The sequence below is a fragment of the Balaenoptera physalus genome (assembly GCF_965194825.1).
Source record: "Balaenoptera physalus genome assembly, chromosome: 6".
NCBI lineage: Eukaryota > Metazoa > Chordata > Mammalia > Artiodactyla > Balaenopteridae > Balaenoptera > Balaenoptera physalus.
In genome coordinates this window covers 63,847,122-63,863,719 of record NC_138885.1, presented here as the reverse complement: position 1 = coordinate 63,863,719, position 16,598 = coordinate 63,847,122, and the positions used below count along the sequence as shown (strand labels likewise).

General features: G+C 41.5%; 1 protein-coding gene across 1 annotated transcript in view; it reads right to left on the bottom strand.

Annotated features, from left to right (window-relative positions):
* The window catches only part of MYO3B (myosin IIIB), a 638,187-nt gene that overhangs the window by 567,988 nt on the left and 53,601 nt on the right, over positions 1 to 16,598 (bottom strand). The window contains exons 4-6 of the mRNA XM_082465327.1: positions 6,017 to 6,121; positions 5,685 to 5,784; positions 3,033 to 3,109 (exon numbers count right to left, since the gene is read on the bottom strand). Coding sequence (XP_082321453.1) covers positions 3,033 to 3,109; positions 5,685 to 5,784; positions 6,017 to 6,121 — 282 coding nt within the window. The remainder of the gene's footprint in view (positions 1 to 3,032; positions 3,110 to 5,684; positions 5,785 to 6,016; positions 6,122 to 16,598) is intronic.

The following is a 16,598-nucleotide window of genomic DNA, read 5'->3' as shown; positions in this document are numbered from 1 at the left end:
ATTCCACTACTTTCTGCCATTTTTCAGGCAAATTCATCATTCCATCTTCCCAAAACTTTTTATCTTTTTGAGCAAAGAATTCTTCCAGGTGCCTTTTACAGTCTTCCAGGGAATTGAAATTTTCTCCATTAAGAGAATTTTGTAAAGACCAAAATAAATGGAAATATGAAGGTGCAATATCTGGTGAATATGGCGGATGAATCAAAACTTCCCAGCCAAGCTGTAATGGTTTTTGCCTGGTCATCAAAGAAACATGCAGTCTTGCATTATACCGATGGAAGACTATGCATTTTCTGTTGACTCATTCCGGATGCTTTTCATTGAAGTGCTGCTTTCAGTTGGTCTAAGTGGGAGCAGTACTTGTTGGAATTAATCATTTGGTTTTCCAGAAGGAGCTCATAATAGAGGACTCCCTTCCAATCCCACCATATACACAACATCACCTTCTTTAGATGAAGACCAGGCTTTGGTGTGGTTGGTGGTGGTTCACTTCGCTTGCCCCACGATCTCTTCCGTTCCACATTATTGTACAGTATCCACTTTTCATTGTCTGTCACAATTTGTTTTAAAAATGGAATGTTTTCATTATGTTTAAGTAGAGAATCGCACATGGAAATACAGTCAAGAAGGTTTTTTTTTTGCTTAACTTATGTGGAACCCTAACATCAAAGCGATTAACATAATAAAGCTGGTACAAATGATTTTCATTGCTTGATTTGGGTATTTTGAGTATGTCAGTTATTTCCTGTGTGGTATAACATTGACTGTTCTCAATTAATGTCTCAGTTTGATCGCTGTCAACTTCAACTGGTCTACCCGATCGTGGAGCATTGTCCAGTGAGAAATCTCCAGCACGAAACTTTGCAAACCACTTTTGACACGTTCAATCAGTCACAGCACCTTCTCCATACACTGCACAAATCTTTTCTTTTGCATTTCAGTTGCATTTTTACCTTTCTTGAAATAATAAAGCATAATATGCCAAAAGTGTTGTGTTTTACTTCCATCTTCAATATTAAAATGGCTATACAAAAATTCACCAATTTTGATGTTTTTTTTTCAATGCACACTGATATGACAGCTGTCACAATACAATCTAACAAAATTGTTTCGAATGAAGTTAAAGACAACTAAGTGTTACTAGAGCCATCTTAAGGAAAAAACCGAACAAACCTTTTGGCCAACCCAATACAATACAATGGTCATGGTTTGCTAATGGAGGGTGTAAAGGCTGCAGTGGAAACTCAGGAAAAAGAACCTCAGTTGGCCAAGGATGAGGGAAGGTTTCCTAGGGGAGTTGCATTTGCACTGAGACTTGAAGATTGAGGACGAATGTTCCAGAGTTCTGAGGGCCATCCCAGATGATGTAACAATATATGGAAAGGTTTAAAGGAATGACACATAAGGATAGATTTGGAGAATTACCTGTTGTTCACTTCTGTTGAGGCATTAAAAACAAGTAAATTGGGGAAAAGTAACCTGAAATGAGGCTGGACAGTACAGAAGCTGGAATATGAAGGGCTTTGTTCCCCATTCAAAGGAATCTTGACTTTGCCCTACAGTGTTTCTCAAAGTGGGGTTCATGAGGTCCCTATGAAAATTTTTATGTTTTTGCTTTTGTTTCAATGATAGTTTTATTAATAATAATAAAATGGGAGAAGTTGCAGTAAAAACATGTTCCAGATCATCTGGATGGCTAATTGCCACACAATTTCAGTGCCTATATTTTATGTTTATTATTAAGCTGGCACCAAGCCAACAGAGATGTGCCAGTTAGAGACCAAAGGAGATGCTGTTTAAACAAAGAGATCACTCTCGCTGAGTAAAGTGGTGGGAGAACTGGGTCACCACATGGTATGTGGTAGTAAGGTTGACAAAATAACTCAAAATAATCCATGCTGTCATGCTCTGAAACATATTCACATTGCAAAGGACAACTGAGTTTCACAAAACAATGTCATTTGTCTCATTAAATTAAAGCTGTTTACTTGAACACTGCTGGCTTTGTAGTTTTTTCATAATACATTTTTTTCTCTTTTGGTTTTATAGCATTACAAATATAAATGACTAGATAAGTGTACGTCTAGTTTCATGGTTTTTAAAATCAATTTAAGATTTAAGTAAACATTGGAATCTGCAGGGATTTTCTTTTTCTCTAAAATGGGTCTGTCCATTATCCAAGTATGAAAGAGAAGGCCATTGAGATGGAATAAATTTGAGCATATTGGCATAAGCCGATTACTGTGTTAGGAGACCACCTTGGCAGTCACACAGAGGAAGGAAAGCCCAGGGACAGAATGGAGACGGAAAGACCTCTAAGGAGATGATTGCTGAGTCCTCTTATTAAAAGAACCCATTTTCTTGATACAAGAGAGCTGCTCTCAGGCCAGAGTGCTGTGGAATTAAAAGGCTGACCTGACAAGCAAAGCTGTACAGTGCCTCTGTTTCAGGGTATGCGGTATCTAGTCCAAAGATTCCCCAAACTTCTACATGTGTCATTTCATAGAGGATTCTGTGGTAATGCCAGTACTAAATTAGGGCGAAATCCCAGGTTTTACTACAGAGCCAAAAAAGTACACAAGAGAAGTTGCTATGTATCTGGTAACAAAAAAACAACCAGGACTATGGCATATAGTCCTGTAAGCCCGCTGGAGCTGAAATCTGTCTCTTCACCAAGCCGTGTGTCACTGGGGCTGCGTCTATCCAGGGGAGGTGACCTTTTCTAATTTACACAATGGCTGGATGAACTTGTCAAGCCAGGACCCTTGGAGAGGGCTGTATCTTCTGGAGGGGGCACCTTTTTCTAACTGCATGAAGGTACTCTGTGGGCCAGCTGTGACTTAATCCTGATTTTCTGAAATTAAGTTCTGGCTTGTCATCATTATCACTCACCAAATCAGAACTCTCACAGTTCAATGAGGATAAAGGATTTTCTTTTTCCTGAAAGTTTTGTGACGTGTGTGACCTTCCCATAAAAAGGCATAGTACCAAGGCTCTCAGAAAATACAAAGAAATAGCTGCCCTCTGCTTACCTCAGGGGCCATCCAGAATGGGGTGCCTACAGATGTGTTTCTCCGCAGACGTGTACTGGTGAGTTGAGCTGAGACGCCTATAAGAAAAGGGTGTCACAATTCAGCAGTGAGCAGAAGGTGATGCTAGACCAGGGGCTGGCAAACTTCTTCCATAAAGGGTCAGACAGTAAATATCTTAGGCTTTGCGAGCCTAAGGCTCTGTCACAACTACTCAACTCTGCCATTGTAATGTAAAAGCAGCATAGACAACACAGAAGCAAATGAGTGTAGCTGAGTTTCCACAAAAATTTATTTATGGATGCACAGTTTTCACGTGTCATAAAATATTTTTCTTTTGATTTTTTCCCAACCATTTAAAAATGTAAAAACCATTCTTAGTCCACAGGCTGTACAAAAACAGGAGGCAGGTCAGATTCAGCTCACAGGCTGTAGTTTGCCAACCGCCGTGTGGGAGCATATATCTATCTAAATCACTAGAATATTTTTTTTTCCTAATGAGCATTTCTACCATACTGCTGCAAAATTGGAATCAAAAGAAAACATCAAGAACTAGGATCAACCCAAAATACCTTCCTACTATATTTCCAAAATATTTCAGGTGATATCTTTCTTAAAATGGTGCTTCATTTGGTAGAGGAAGAAAATTGGCATGTATTATCTATAATAAAGCTTCAGTGTAGACGTAAAAAGTTTTCAGTGCCTTATCTTACCTAGAAGGCTGGAAACCTGACAAGAAAAATACACTTGTCAAATGGAAAAAGAAATTGACTAATAATATTATTATCTCGGGCTCAATGTTGAGGACCTGAATTTTAATATAATTCCAATGTATTTTGTCTTAGTCTTCAGCCAACTCTCTTCTTTATGCCATAATGGATGTAAAGGTACACTGGATTAGGAGTCAGAAGACCTGTTTCCCATCTCAATTACGTCTTTTCCTAATTGTATGACCTCAAGCAGACAACCTCACTCCGAGCCTCAGTTTTCTTACCTTCAAATTGGGGATAATGCTACTCACACCTAACACAAAGAGTTATTCTTAAATACCAAGTAAGAGAACAACTGTGGCAGCTTCCCTGGTGGTGCAGTGGATAAGAATCCGCCTGCCAATGCAGGCGACACGGGTTCAAGCCCTGGTCCGGGAAGATCCCACATGCCGTGGAGCAACTAAGCCCATGCGCCACAACTACTGAGCCTGCGCTCTAGAGCCCGTGAGCCACAACTACTGAGCCCGCATGCCACAACTACCAAAGCCCACGCACCTAGAGCCTGTGCTCCACAAGAGAAGCCACCGCAATGAGAAGCCCGCACACCGCAACTGAGAGTAGCCCCCGCTCGCTGCAACTAGAGAAAGCCTGCGCGCAGCAACGAAGACCCAATGCAGCCAAAAATAAAATAAGTAAATTTTTAAAAAAACGGAACTGTGAAAATGATTTATAAATTGTAAAGTATTTTACAAATATAAGGTATTCTTTTATACCAAGCAAAATCTAATGCAGCCCTTAAGAGAATAACAATGGTTGCCACTAATGCTGTTGATAAGAACTTAGAAATCTGAATACATGTGCTCATCAGCAAAGAACATACCGTTAAAAGCATTAGGCATAGATTTGCCGAGGACCATGGGTTGTTTTCTCAGGGTAGTTGTTGTGCTAACCGCTTGCATTCCTTATTCTTTATTAGGAAGCCAAAGAGGGCTCTTTAAACTCTATTTAAACCCTCTGCAACTTTTCTTTGCTTTTTAGTAAATAAACCAATATACTTAGCATAATTTCATTTATTTTTGAGTAATTTCTTCTGAGCAAATGATTCACTGATACATTTTAACACTGAATTCTTTCTTACCAATAAAACAATGAATATTCAAAATCATCAATCTTTTCTCCTACTACGCTGACACTGATAAAGAACATTTTAAAAAGTGCTTCTGTAAATAGTTTCTCATTATTTATAACAATCATGCTGAAGTACTAACTGTTGTTGAACCCGTTTAGAAGACTAAACCATTCGATAAACTTAAAAAGGAAAACCAAATGGTTTGTTGGTTTGTGACTATCAACACAGGAGTGTCACAAGCAGATATTTAATAGTTCTCTGGCCTTAGGTGATATTGCTCTGCGTTTCCTTTCACACTTCCATTTCCTGTTAATGTTTCCAGTTCAACCAGCCTCACATGTAGCAGCAATAATCACAATTTAAAGGGATGTTAGCTTTCAGACCCAACGGACTATTTTACCTTCTGCTCACTGGGACTAAGTATGCCTAAGGCTAGAGAAAATCATTTGAAAGACCAAACTGCTTTCTCTTTTCATATGCAAAAAAGAATAGACAAAATGTAAATTATAGACAATTGCCCTGAGATGTGAAATCCTTCCCAGAAAACCAAAGTTGTTCCCTCGAATTCTTCTTTTGAAACACTTTTATATTCTCTCTTTAAAAAAATGCCTTCTAAAGCTGAAACTAGATTAACAAACAGCATCTCTTAGGGTGATCCATCTGGTGAACCACCCCCCACTCCCCAGCCTGTGTGTGACTGGAAAGGCCCTCAGCCTATGGCGTAGAAGAGAGGCCCCAGTCTTCTGAGACTGCAATAAATTATTGCCTTTGGCTAAACCGCACACATCAAGAAAACAAACGACATGCAGTCATTACCAAAGTCAACGAGCTTAACTCCTCCTTCTGTTGTCAGAAGAATATTATTTCCCTTGACATCACGGTGGATGATTCGGTTATTGTGCAAATGCTGAAGGCCCTGCATGGTGTCCCACCGCCACCAAACAACAGGAAAGAGGAAAGGAAAATTTGCATGGTTATTTTTAAACAGTTACCCTACTATCAAAAATCTAATCAAAGTCCACATTTGGCTGCACCTCCCTATTATACAACTTGCATATTATAGGGCAGTTTCCCCTTGTTAATATGCAATGGGGAGCCAACCAATGACAAATTGCCCCCTCTGCCCCCAGCTTGATGGACGTCCTTACCAAGAGGGCCCCATATAAGATGTATGAGATCACTGCTTCATCCAGCCGCTGGCCACACCTGAGTAGACCTTTGACAAGCTCGGTGACGGAGCCCCCATTACACAGCTGCAAGAAGAGGTGCCGGGGGAGACAGACAGCAAGAGAACACATACAAAAAGAAAAGAAAAACACATTAAGAAGAAAAGCCCACTTATTACTGACTCAATGTAGTAAAATAAATTTGCAAATCACAAAACTCCAGGTCAGAACAATTAAACTTCAGTTTTCCATTACACAATCAAATCTCGTTCTCTGTGTGTGTGTGTGTGTGTGTGTGTGTGTGTTTATTCAAGGTGATGATTTATGAATGAAAGTGCATGTCCAAAAAGTTGATTTTTTAAATTGTTAAGTGAAATATAAAAGCACAAGACATTATTTAGAAATTAAAAAGAGAAAGCATATAAGTAATCATGGTGACTTATGGGATATTTTCATTTTACATGAATATTGTCTATTTTTTTAAAAAACATGCATTTTGAAGGAAAGACTGAAAGAGGCAAGATGGACGCCCTTGACACTTAGGAGGGAATACATTTTATTTCAGTCTCCCTGTCTCCAGTGCTGGCACTGCAGGCAGCAGGGGCCCAACCAGCAGTTCTTGCTCGAGTTGCCACTGCATGTCAAATTTATGGAGTGGAGCTGCATCATATGTGCATTTAACCTTTTCATATTCAACTGTAGGAGTTCAGCAACTTTATGCTCTTTTTTTATTCCTGTAATTAAAAACACTGTAAAAGTATATCATATTTGCTCTTTTTACGTATTATACATTACTGAGATTTGAGAATGCGTAAACCAGGCATACTACTCTTTCACAGCAATTTAAGGGTTTTCAAGGGTGATTTTGACCAAGTGCAGAAGGCAGTGTGCCGGTTTGGGTTTGCTACATGCCATCTTAAATCAAGGGTTCTTAACTTGTTTGAGCAGGGCTTGTAAATACCTTGAAACTGTAGGCAGCATGTTGTATATGCATCTTGCACTTTTCTGCTGAGAAAATTCAGAACTTTTGCTGGATACTCAGAGCCCTCCTTGTCCTTATACAGGTTACAACCCTACTTTAGAGACCTAGGTTTCCTCCTGGCACTTTGTCTACAATCTGGGAAGGAGTTAACTAGTGAACAGTGGGGGATGCTCTGGGTTGTGGCTGCTTGAGTCAACTGGCTTTTCATAAGCAAAGAGATGTGAGGAGCACAGATTAGCACCTTTCCTAAAAGAAGACACTCTTTATCAAGATAATAACACATTAGGATCTATTCGACCCTAATTACGAACATCTGCAAGGTTTTAATAAATGGTGAGCAGGTGTTTCTGTTTGATGTGTGTATCATTCCCCACTACATACGCAGCAGATACCTTGCACACACATTAACAATCAAGATAAACTGGAAATGAATCTGCCCATGTTTTTACCATTTAAGTTGCTCTTAAACAATAGTATTTGACTAAAAATATAATACAAAATTAGGAATCTTTAAAACTAGAATAAAATTACCATCTGTCAGGAATGATTCAGGAAGGAGCCAAGAACAGTGAAATGCACTGAAGGCTATAATGGTCCCATGAGGCTGGGATTATATTTGTCCTTGGAATCCTCTCTCTACCAATGTCAGGTGTAACTTGTAACTCAACACTGATACCTCTCATGGCCCTAATGTTGAGTACCAGGATAATGTCTTCCAAAGGATTCCACATTCTTTTTATTTCAACTATGTCTTACATGACTCTGAAAGGGCACATAACATTCAATGTTCAATCTAATACTCTCTTCAGCAATGAATGCATTTTCAGTGTCATGATTCGTAAAATAATCTTAAAAGCTAAGCTTTCGACAAATATATAATAATTTTCTCAGGACTCCCCAAATTAGATTTATATTTCAAGTAACAAAAATTGGAGAACTGACCACAGAGTCAAATGATGATTATGAAAGAATGTAGGACATGACATGAGGGAAGTTCTCAACCCACAAAAAGAAAAGCTTTTCTGGGGCTGATGGCATGGAGCTTGGAGAGCTTGAGAGAATAAGATTAGGGTGAGGATGCTCCCTCTTGGGGGTGGTTGTGTAAGGGGATAACGCTAATGAAACCATTTCTTATGAATCTCTTTTTATACGGAAATCTAAGGGGAGACCTCCTCCCAGGAGCCTCATGCCAAAAAAGGGGTGTTCATGCTGAGTGGAATGGCAGTAGAGTATGGTGAGGTCCATCAAGCCTGGGATTCTAACAGTTCCCTACAGCCTGCTCATCATGACTTGCAGGAGATTCAGAACTTAATGCTCCATTTGGGTTCAGGGACAAGGCTAGAGTTTGAATGAGAAGAAAAGACAGTGAGTGCAGACCTCACGATAAGAAGGAGTATCAGGGACCTGGGACATGGGGAGACACCAAAGAGACAGTAGAAGGACTTAGGGTCACCAGTTGGAGGTCCCTGACCTCACTGCCATGGCTTTAAGTGACCATTTGCTGTATCCAAATCCAGATGTTACCCAGGGGAAGGAAAGATGAATGGGGAAAGAGAAAACCACTAAAAAACTAAGTCCTTATCCAAGTGACTAAGCTTTGAACTAGATTGTGAAAACAGGATACAAATTCCCAGAACTTGCCCCTTCCCAAAGAAGTCACTCTATGGACTAAGTTTAACAGGATAAGTTAAAATCAAATTGTCTTCTCTAGGCAGGCTGGGGGCTCAAGAACAAAGTTGGGTTTAGTTATTAAAAAGAAAGTTACGTGCTGGGAAAACTGGACAGCTACATGTAAAAGAATGAAATTAGAACACTTCCTAACACCATACACAAAAATAAACTCAAAATGGATTAAAGACTTAAATGTAAGGCCAGACACTATAAAACTCTTAGAGGAAAACATAGGCAGAACACCCTATGACATATATCACAGCAAGATCCTTTTTTGACCCACCTCCTAGAGAAATGAAAAGAAACAAATGGGACCTAATGAAACTTCAAAGCCTTTGCACAGCAAACCATAAGCAAGACAAAAAGACAACCCTCAGAATGGGAGAAAATATTTGCAAACCAAGCAACTGACAAAGGATTAATCTCCAAAATATACAAGCAGCTCATGCAGCTCAATATCTAAAAAACAAACAACACAATCCAAAAATGGGCAGAAGACCTAAATAGACATTTCTCTAAAGAAAATATACAGATTGCCAACAAACACATGAAAGGATGCTCAACATCACTAATCATTAGAGAAATGCAAATCAAAACTACAATGAGGTATCACCTCATACCGTCAGAATGGCCATCATCAAAAATCTACAAACAATAAATGCTGGAGAGGGTGTGGAGAAAAGGGAACCCTCTTGCACTGTTGGTGGGAATGTAAATTGATACAGCCACTATGGAGAACAGTATGGAGGTTCCTTAAAAAACTAAAAATAGAACTACCATATGACCCAGCAATCCCACTACTGGGCATATACCCTGAGAAAACCATAATTCAAAAAGAGGGGCTTCCCCGGTGGCACAGTGGTTGAGAATCCGCCTGCCAATGCAGGGGACACGGGTTTGAGCCCTTGCCCGGGAGGATCCCACATGCTGCGGAGCAACTGGGCCTGTGTGCCAGAACTACTGAGCCTGTGCTCTAGAGCCCGTGAACCACAACTGCTGAAGCCTGCGCGCCTGGAGCCTGTGCTCCGCAACGGGAGAGGCCACCACAGTGAGAGGCCCGCGCACCGCAGCGAGGGGTGGCCCCCGCTCTCTGCAACTGGAGAAAGGCCGCGCGCAGCAACAAAGGCCCAATGCAGCCAAAAATAAATAAATAAAAAATAAATTTAAAATTAAAAAAAAAAAAAAGAGTCATGTACCACAATGTTCATCGCAGCTCTATTTACAATAGCCAGGACATGGAAGCAACCTAAGTGTCCATCGATAGATGAATGGATAAAGAAGATGTGGCACATATATACAATGGAATATTACTCAGCCATAAAAAGAAATGAAATTGAGTTATTTGTAGTGAGGTGGATGGACCTAGAGTCTGTCATACAGAGTGAAGTAAGTCAGAAAGAGAAAAACAAATACCGTATGCTAATACATATATATGAAATCTAAAAAAAAAAAAAAATGGTTCTGATGAACCCGGGGCAGGACAGGAATAAAGATGCAGACGTAGAGAATGGACTTGAGGACACAGGGAGGGGGAAGGGTAAGCTGGGATGAAGTGAGAGAGTAGCACTGACATATATACACTACCAAATGTAAAATAGATAGCTAGTGGGAAGCAGCTGCATAGCACAGGGAGATCAGCTCGGTGCTTTGTGACCACCTAGAGGGGTGGGATAGGGAGGATGGGAGGGAGATGCAAGAAGGAGGAGATATGGGGATATATGTAAACATATAGCTGATTCACTTTGTTATACAGCAGAAACTAACACACCATTGTAAAGCAATTATACTCCAATAAAGATGTTAAAAAAAAAAGTTACCTCTTTGTTCTCAATAGCTTGTGACTGCCCAGTTTATTACCCATTACTCAATCATGAACACAGTGTCTGCCCTCAAAGAGCTCAGCACCAGAAATGGACACATGAGTAATAAGAGTGGCAGGTGGAAGTAAGGGTGTGCCCACGGGGAGTGTGGTGGCACCGAAGAGAGAATGGCGACTTCTGTTGTGCTAGGGTGAAGAGGGAACAATCTGGGAATCTTCCCAGAGGACGTAACACATACAATGAGTTTGAAGGACAAAGGACCTTATGGCAGGTGAACAAGAAGAAGAGCATCCCTGGAAAGGGAACACCGTGTGCAAAGGAAGGGAGCACAGAACAATGAGGGGGGGAGGTAGTGTGTCTATCTGCCTGCACGCGTGTGTGTATGTGTCTATGTCTGTGGGTCTTTGAATTCTACATACTCTGCCACTGTTGGGACAAAGGGACAGAATCCTAGAGCAGGGAGACTGGGAAAAAAAAGGGGGGAACAGGGAATGACAGGTGTGCCCTGCTAAGAAGTGTGGGCTTTATTACTATACACATGCGTATTATGATACCATAATATACCATTAGATAGGAGTGGTAAGCTATTGACAGGTTTTAGGCAGGAGGTCTGTTCAGATTTCTAGAAAGATGACCTTGGTAGCAGATTGGAGGGTGGACAGAACAGGAAGACACAGGGAGCTGGACACCTGTTAGGAGGTGTTGAAGCAATCGAGAGAAGCAGGGTCAAAAAGTCAAGAGTCCTGAGGACGAAGAGTCAGGGACAGATATGCGGGACTTTTATGACATAGAATCGACAGGAATTCTGTACCAACTGGATAGAGAAGGCTAAGAAGAAACAGAGTCTAGGGATCTTGTGAGTATAAGAATAGCAATAAATTTCTTTGATCCTCTAAAGCTAAAGCAGCAATAGACATGCAAGGCACTGTAACGCCTTCATCAGAACCACTTCTCAGCCTGGCTCCCGTCTCAGGGAGGCACATGCTTTACTGAACTGCAAGTGCACTATTAAAATTCTACCCAGAGAACATTTAAATTAAGTGCTGGGTGATGATCCAAGCTAACTCAACCCTGGAATTTTCCCCTGAAACCTCATTTTAGTCTCTCTCCTGCCCTACTTTAAATCTGGCCATTTCTGCAACAAGAGCCTATTCAGTGGCATTTTATATAGGTAGCCAACTTATAAACTTTCCTCATAGCTCTAGAACCTACGGAGGGACTAAGAGCAGCCATTTTGTCAGCAGGATCAAAACTCAGCTGTGGACTTAAGAACAACAGAAGGATCAGACTCGGTTGGTGCCTTTTGTTCACTAAATGTCAGAGTTTAAGAACTGTCTGACTTGTGGTTCAAAGAAACATATAAATAAACTGCTCAGGGCACCTTTAGAGGAAGCGGTCCTATGAAGTTGATAAGCCCACCAGCAAGGTTTTAAAGGGCAGCCCGTGGGTTACAGGGAAAGGACCTTGGGTACCTGGATATAAAGAAGGAAAGCAGGTACATACTGACAATTGTCTAATCGGAGTAAATATTCAGTGAGATGGACTAAACATTTTAAAAGCATGACAAGGAACTATATTTAAATGTATCAAATAAAATAATCCCGTTAGAGTTGTAAGAAGGCAGCCAAGACTCCTACCCACGCCTGAGGGTTGGCACCTTCAGCCTTTTATTCCTGCCCACCCTGCCAGCCATCAGACTCAAATACCGAGGTAGGTCTCCATCCCTGCATTCCTCCCGATGCCCTCAGCATTCAGGAAATGTGGCAGCTGGATGCATCTAGAATTTAATAAGCATTTTACTCCAAACCAAGAAAAACAGAAAAATCATTTACATTCCACATCTATTTTCTAAAACATTGTTGAATATTGATTCAATCACAGTATGTGCATTTGCTATGACGGCCATAATTTCAAGCAATAAAATGTTCCTTGCTCAATAAGCCATCAACTTTCCTCCATGTTATTAAAGAATGGCCCGTGCAACACAATCACCAGACCTTTATTCTAGTCAAAACTGCAACTTTCAAGTAGATTCTATACTGGCATGTTGATTTGCCCTAGTCAGATGACAGAATTAAGAGGAATTTCTTTTCAGTGCTCTTTTGTTCGGTTGACTTTATCTTTCAAGGGTGTTAGGGTCTACAGAAGGCAAAAGCAAAAGTCAAGGATCGTCAAAATTACTCTGGAAGATGCCTTAGGGAGCACCGTGTTGGTCGCTGCCCACCTCTCAGGAAGGCCAAGCAACATAGTTTTCCTCCACACTGTTGGGAGAGATTGTGTTTATTTTACTGATACCAGATAAAGTCACTGGCCTGCACCTAGAAGAATGAAGACGATGTCACTTGAAACCCTGGAGTTCCAGTCGGGGGGCGGTGGGGGGAAGATGCTCACACTACGAGAGGCAGGAGGGCCCCAAGACTCCCGCCTCCCATTTCAGCCTCTCTCCAGGGCACATGCACAGACCGCTGGTTGGGCAGAATTGCTCGCACACCTCAGCTCTTCACACTCTCTTGCTTTTGCTGAACACAAAGAGCACATAAATATCGGATGCAGCTCAGTTACATTTCACAGTTCTTCCCTTCTCCACTACCAACTGTTCTGTACTTTCCTCCTGACCCCCAACACGCCAGGGACTCTCATTCTAGAACCCGGCCAGAACCTGCCATCTGAGTCAGTGTTCAGTGCTCCAGGGCTTTCTAACCATCTCTGGCCAATCAAAACATGCCAGAGCTACGTTCCAGACCATCAGTGTCCTGCTAGGACCCTGACTTGTTAACGTGACAAATTTGACTCATGCCACAGTATCAATGGGTGAAAATGGTTTTAAGTGTTAGCTTGCAATGATATTGGGGCCTAGACTGGACTTCCTAGGGCCTTATATAAATGCAAAAACTGAACAGAGATATCTTTTTTCCCCCTTCTGGCTTAGATACTGAACTTACACAAAGACCTCTGAGAGGAAAAAACAGGTTAAAAAATAATTCTTTTATCTGGTTTTAAAATATAAGGAGTTTTTTTTTGGGTTTTTTGGGTTTTTTTTTTTACTTTACGTTCTCATTTACTAACACTCTAAACTCTAAACCATTTCTTTTAAGTTGAATGTGATTCAGGCTGAAATAGTATTTACCTGCTGAAGGTTTTATACTGAAAGGAAAAGAGAAAATGTACTTCATGTCTTACCACATACTAGGTATTTTTTCTGAAATATGGTGCTTTTTTTTTTAATATGAGTTTTTTAAAAATTTATTTGTTTTATTTATTTATCTTTGGCTGCATTGGGTCCTCGTTGCTGTGCGGGGGCTTTCTCTAGTTGCGGCGAGCGGGGGCTACTCTTCGTTGCGGCGCGTGGGCTTCTCATTGCAGTGGCTTCTCTTGTTGCAGAGCATGGGCTCTAGGCGCATGGGCTTCAGTAGTTGTGACACACAGGCTCAGTAGTTGTGGCTCGCAGGCTCCAAAGTGCAGGCTCAGTAGTTGTGGTGCACGGGCTTAGCTGCTCCACAGCATGTGGGATCTTCCCAGACCAGGGATCGGACCCGTGTCCCCTGCATTGGCAGGCAGATTCTTAACCACTGTGCCACCAGGGAAGCCCCTGGTGCTTTTTCTTAAAAGTCTAATTTCTTATCATGTTTCATTTAGGTGAGAGATAATAGAACTTACAGATTTTCCAAATTTAATATTAACTTAGAATAAAACTTATTCACAAATTTTCCAAAACATTATTATGTATGAGTGTTTTCTGTCCATATTTTTCTCCTATAGTAGGTGTCTGTTATGCAAGAAAGCTTTGGTTTGCTTTCTGCTAACAATTAGTAATTAATTTCAGAAATGACATTTTTATTTGCTTTTGTTTTCAGAGTTGTGGTAATTTAAGAGGGTTATTAATAACATTTTCTATCCTCAAGAATTGCTCTGTGGAATAGCTTCTCCCTGGTCCTTTCATCACATTCAGGCAAGGAAAGAGCAAAGGCAACATAAGTTTAATCTCAATATACAGGATGAGGGGAGCAATATTAAACAGATCATAATTTTACTGTGCAAGTCTCCTAAAGCACTCCTAAAAAAGTTGCAGACGAGCAACACAGTCAAGGTGCTGTGTGGACTGTCACTATCTTCCAGCTGTGTGTGTGTGTGTGTGTGTGTGTGTGTGTGTGTGTGTGTGTGTAATCAGGAACTGTTGCCATTTTAACCAGAGATCCCAAGTCTGTATTCCCCGGACCTGGCAGACAGCAACAGCACAGGATGGGAGAAAAGTGCTGAAGTGTTGTCCTCCTCCAGTTCTGCCATATAACTCATATGGGACCATCGGCATGTCACTCCTTCTTTGGGTCTCTGTTCCTCAGCTGAACACTAGGAGAGTGACAGAAGGAAGGCCGAGGTCCCTGTCAGTTCTAGGAGCCCAGGAATCCCTGTGTCTATAAGCATACTGGAGGCACTGGACATACCTACCCCAGCAGCCTGGCATGGATGGCCCATTCCTGGACAGAAAAGATTGAGGACATCTGGTTCCCCATGCCAACAACTTTGGCATGGGCCAACACAACCTGCAAAGGGAATAATATCAGCATATTGTATTGCTGAGGTATGAATAATTCAGTGTGCCAGGGCAACCTCATTATCTGTACTTAGTCACCCTGAAAAAGCAAGAGACAGTCGCAGGGGAGCATTTGCACAAGGCTCAGTTCATAGTTCTGGGCTCCTTCTCATCTTTCAAGGCCATGTGTGGCCCTTTCTGGCTGCCTTGGCTGTGCCTGAGGGGCTAACATCTGGTCACTCCTCATTAGGAAGAGCAATTACTCTCCAGGTGGTGGCAGGTCTGAGCAGTCCACCTACTCTCCTGGTAAAATGGAGGGAGGGAAGGTCCCATTTCAGGCCCTGGAAAATCCCTGGAAGTTCAGTTTTCTATATCCGAATGCAGAGTCTTTTTGAGTCGGGGGTAAAGTGAAAAGAAACTAAAACTTCTCGGTCACTGTACTTACATTATTAAATTATAATGAGGTTTAAAACACTGAGATCTTACAGAGCTTAAGAAGAATACAATCAGGGCTTCCCTGGTGGCGCACTGGATAAGAATCTGCCTGCCAATGCAGAGGACGCAGGTTCAATCCCTGGTCGGGGAAGATCCCACATGCCGCAGAGCAACTAAGCCCGTGTGCCACAACTACTGAGCCTGTGCTCTAGAGCCCGTGAGCCACAACTACTGAGCCCACATGCCACAACTACTGAAGCCTGCGTACCTAGAGCCTGTGCTCCACAACAAGAGAAGCCACCGCAATGAGAAGCCCGCGCACTGCAACAAAGAGTAGCCCCCGCTCTCCACAACTAGAGAAAGCCTGCGCGTAGCAATGAAGACCCAATGCGGCCAAAAATAAATAAATGAAGACCCAATGCAGCCAAAAATAAATAAATGAAGACCCAACGCAGCCAAAAATAATAATTTTTTTTAATTAAAAAAAAAGAATACAATCAGAGACCCTAGAAACAATACTTTCCATATCTCATGAAAATGAGCATTAAAAAAATTAATGTTATTCTAGAGCTTCATTGGCAGGATAAAATCTATAATATTCCCAGGGAGGGAGTGGGGAATAATAAAATCCAAAAGGTGATACTATGAGGATATGTTAGGTGACTTAACCAGCCAACTAAACAGACAAAGATGATTTCTGAAAACCAAAACCCCTTACATGTTTATATTCTGAAGAAGGCAATTGATGTGACAGAAATGTTCCCTGCAGATTATTCCATTTGAATACAAGTGAATTCCCCATACATTGTTGCTATAGCAGCCAGTATATATTGCCTCATGGCCAGGCCCTCCCAGAGCCAGGTGGAAGGTTTTCGACAAGAGACCGCAGACAGTGAATTGAGGGCTGGTTTCTCCTTTGTTGCTTCTCTCCTAAAGCTTTCACACATGTCCCCGTGCTCATGGATCACACATGTGACCTCAGGCACGGAGGCTGGTTCAGAGGGGCAGAGTCCAGGACAGATCAGGGTGGGCCTATACCCACCCTGAGGCAATACAATAGACCTGTCCTAATATACTAATTTCATATGTTGTCATTGTGTCTTTGCCATGTTAGTTCCATGGAGG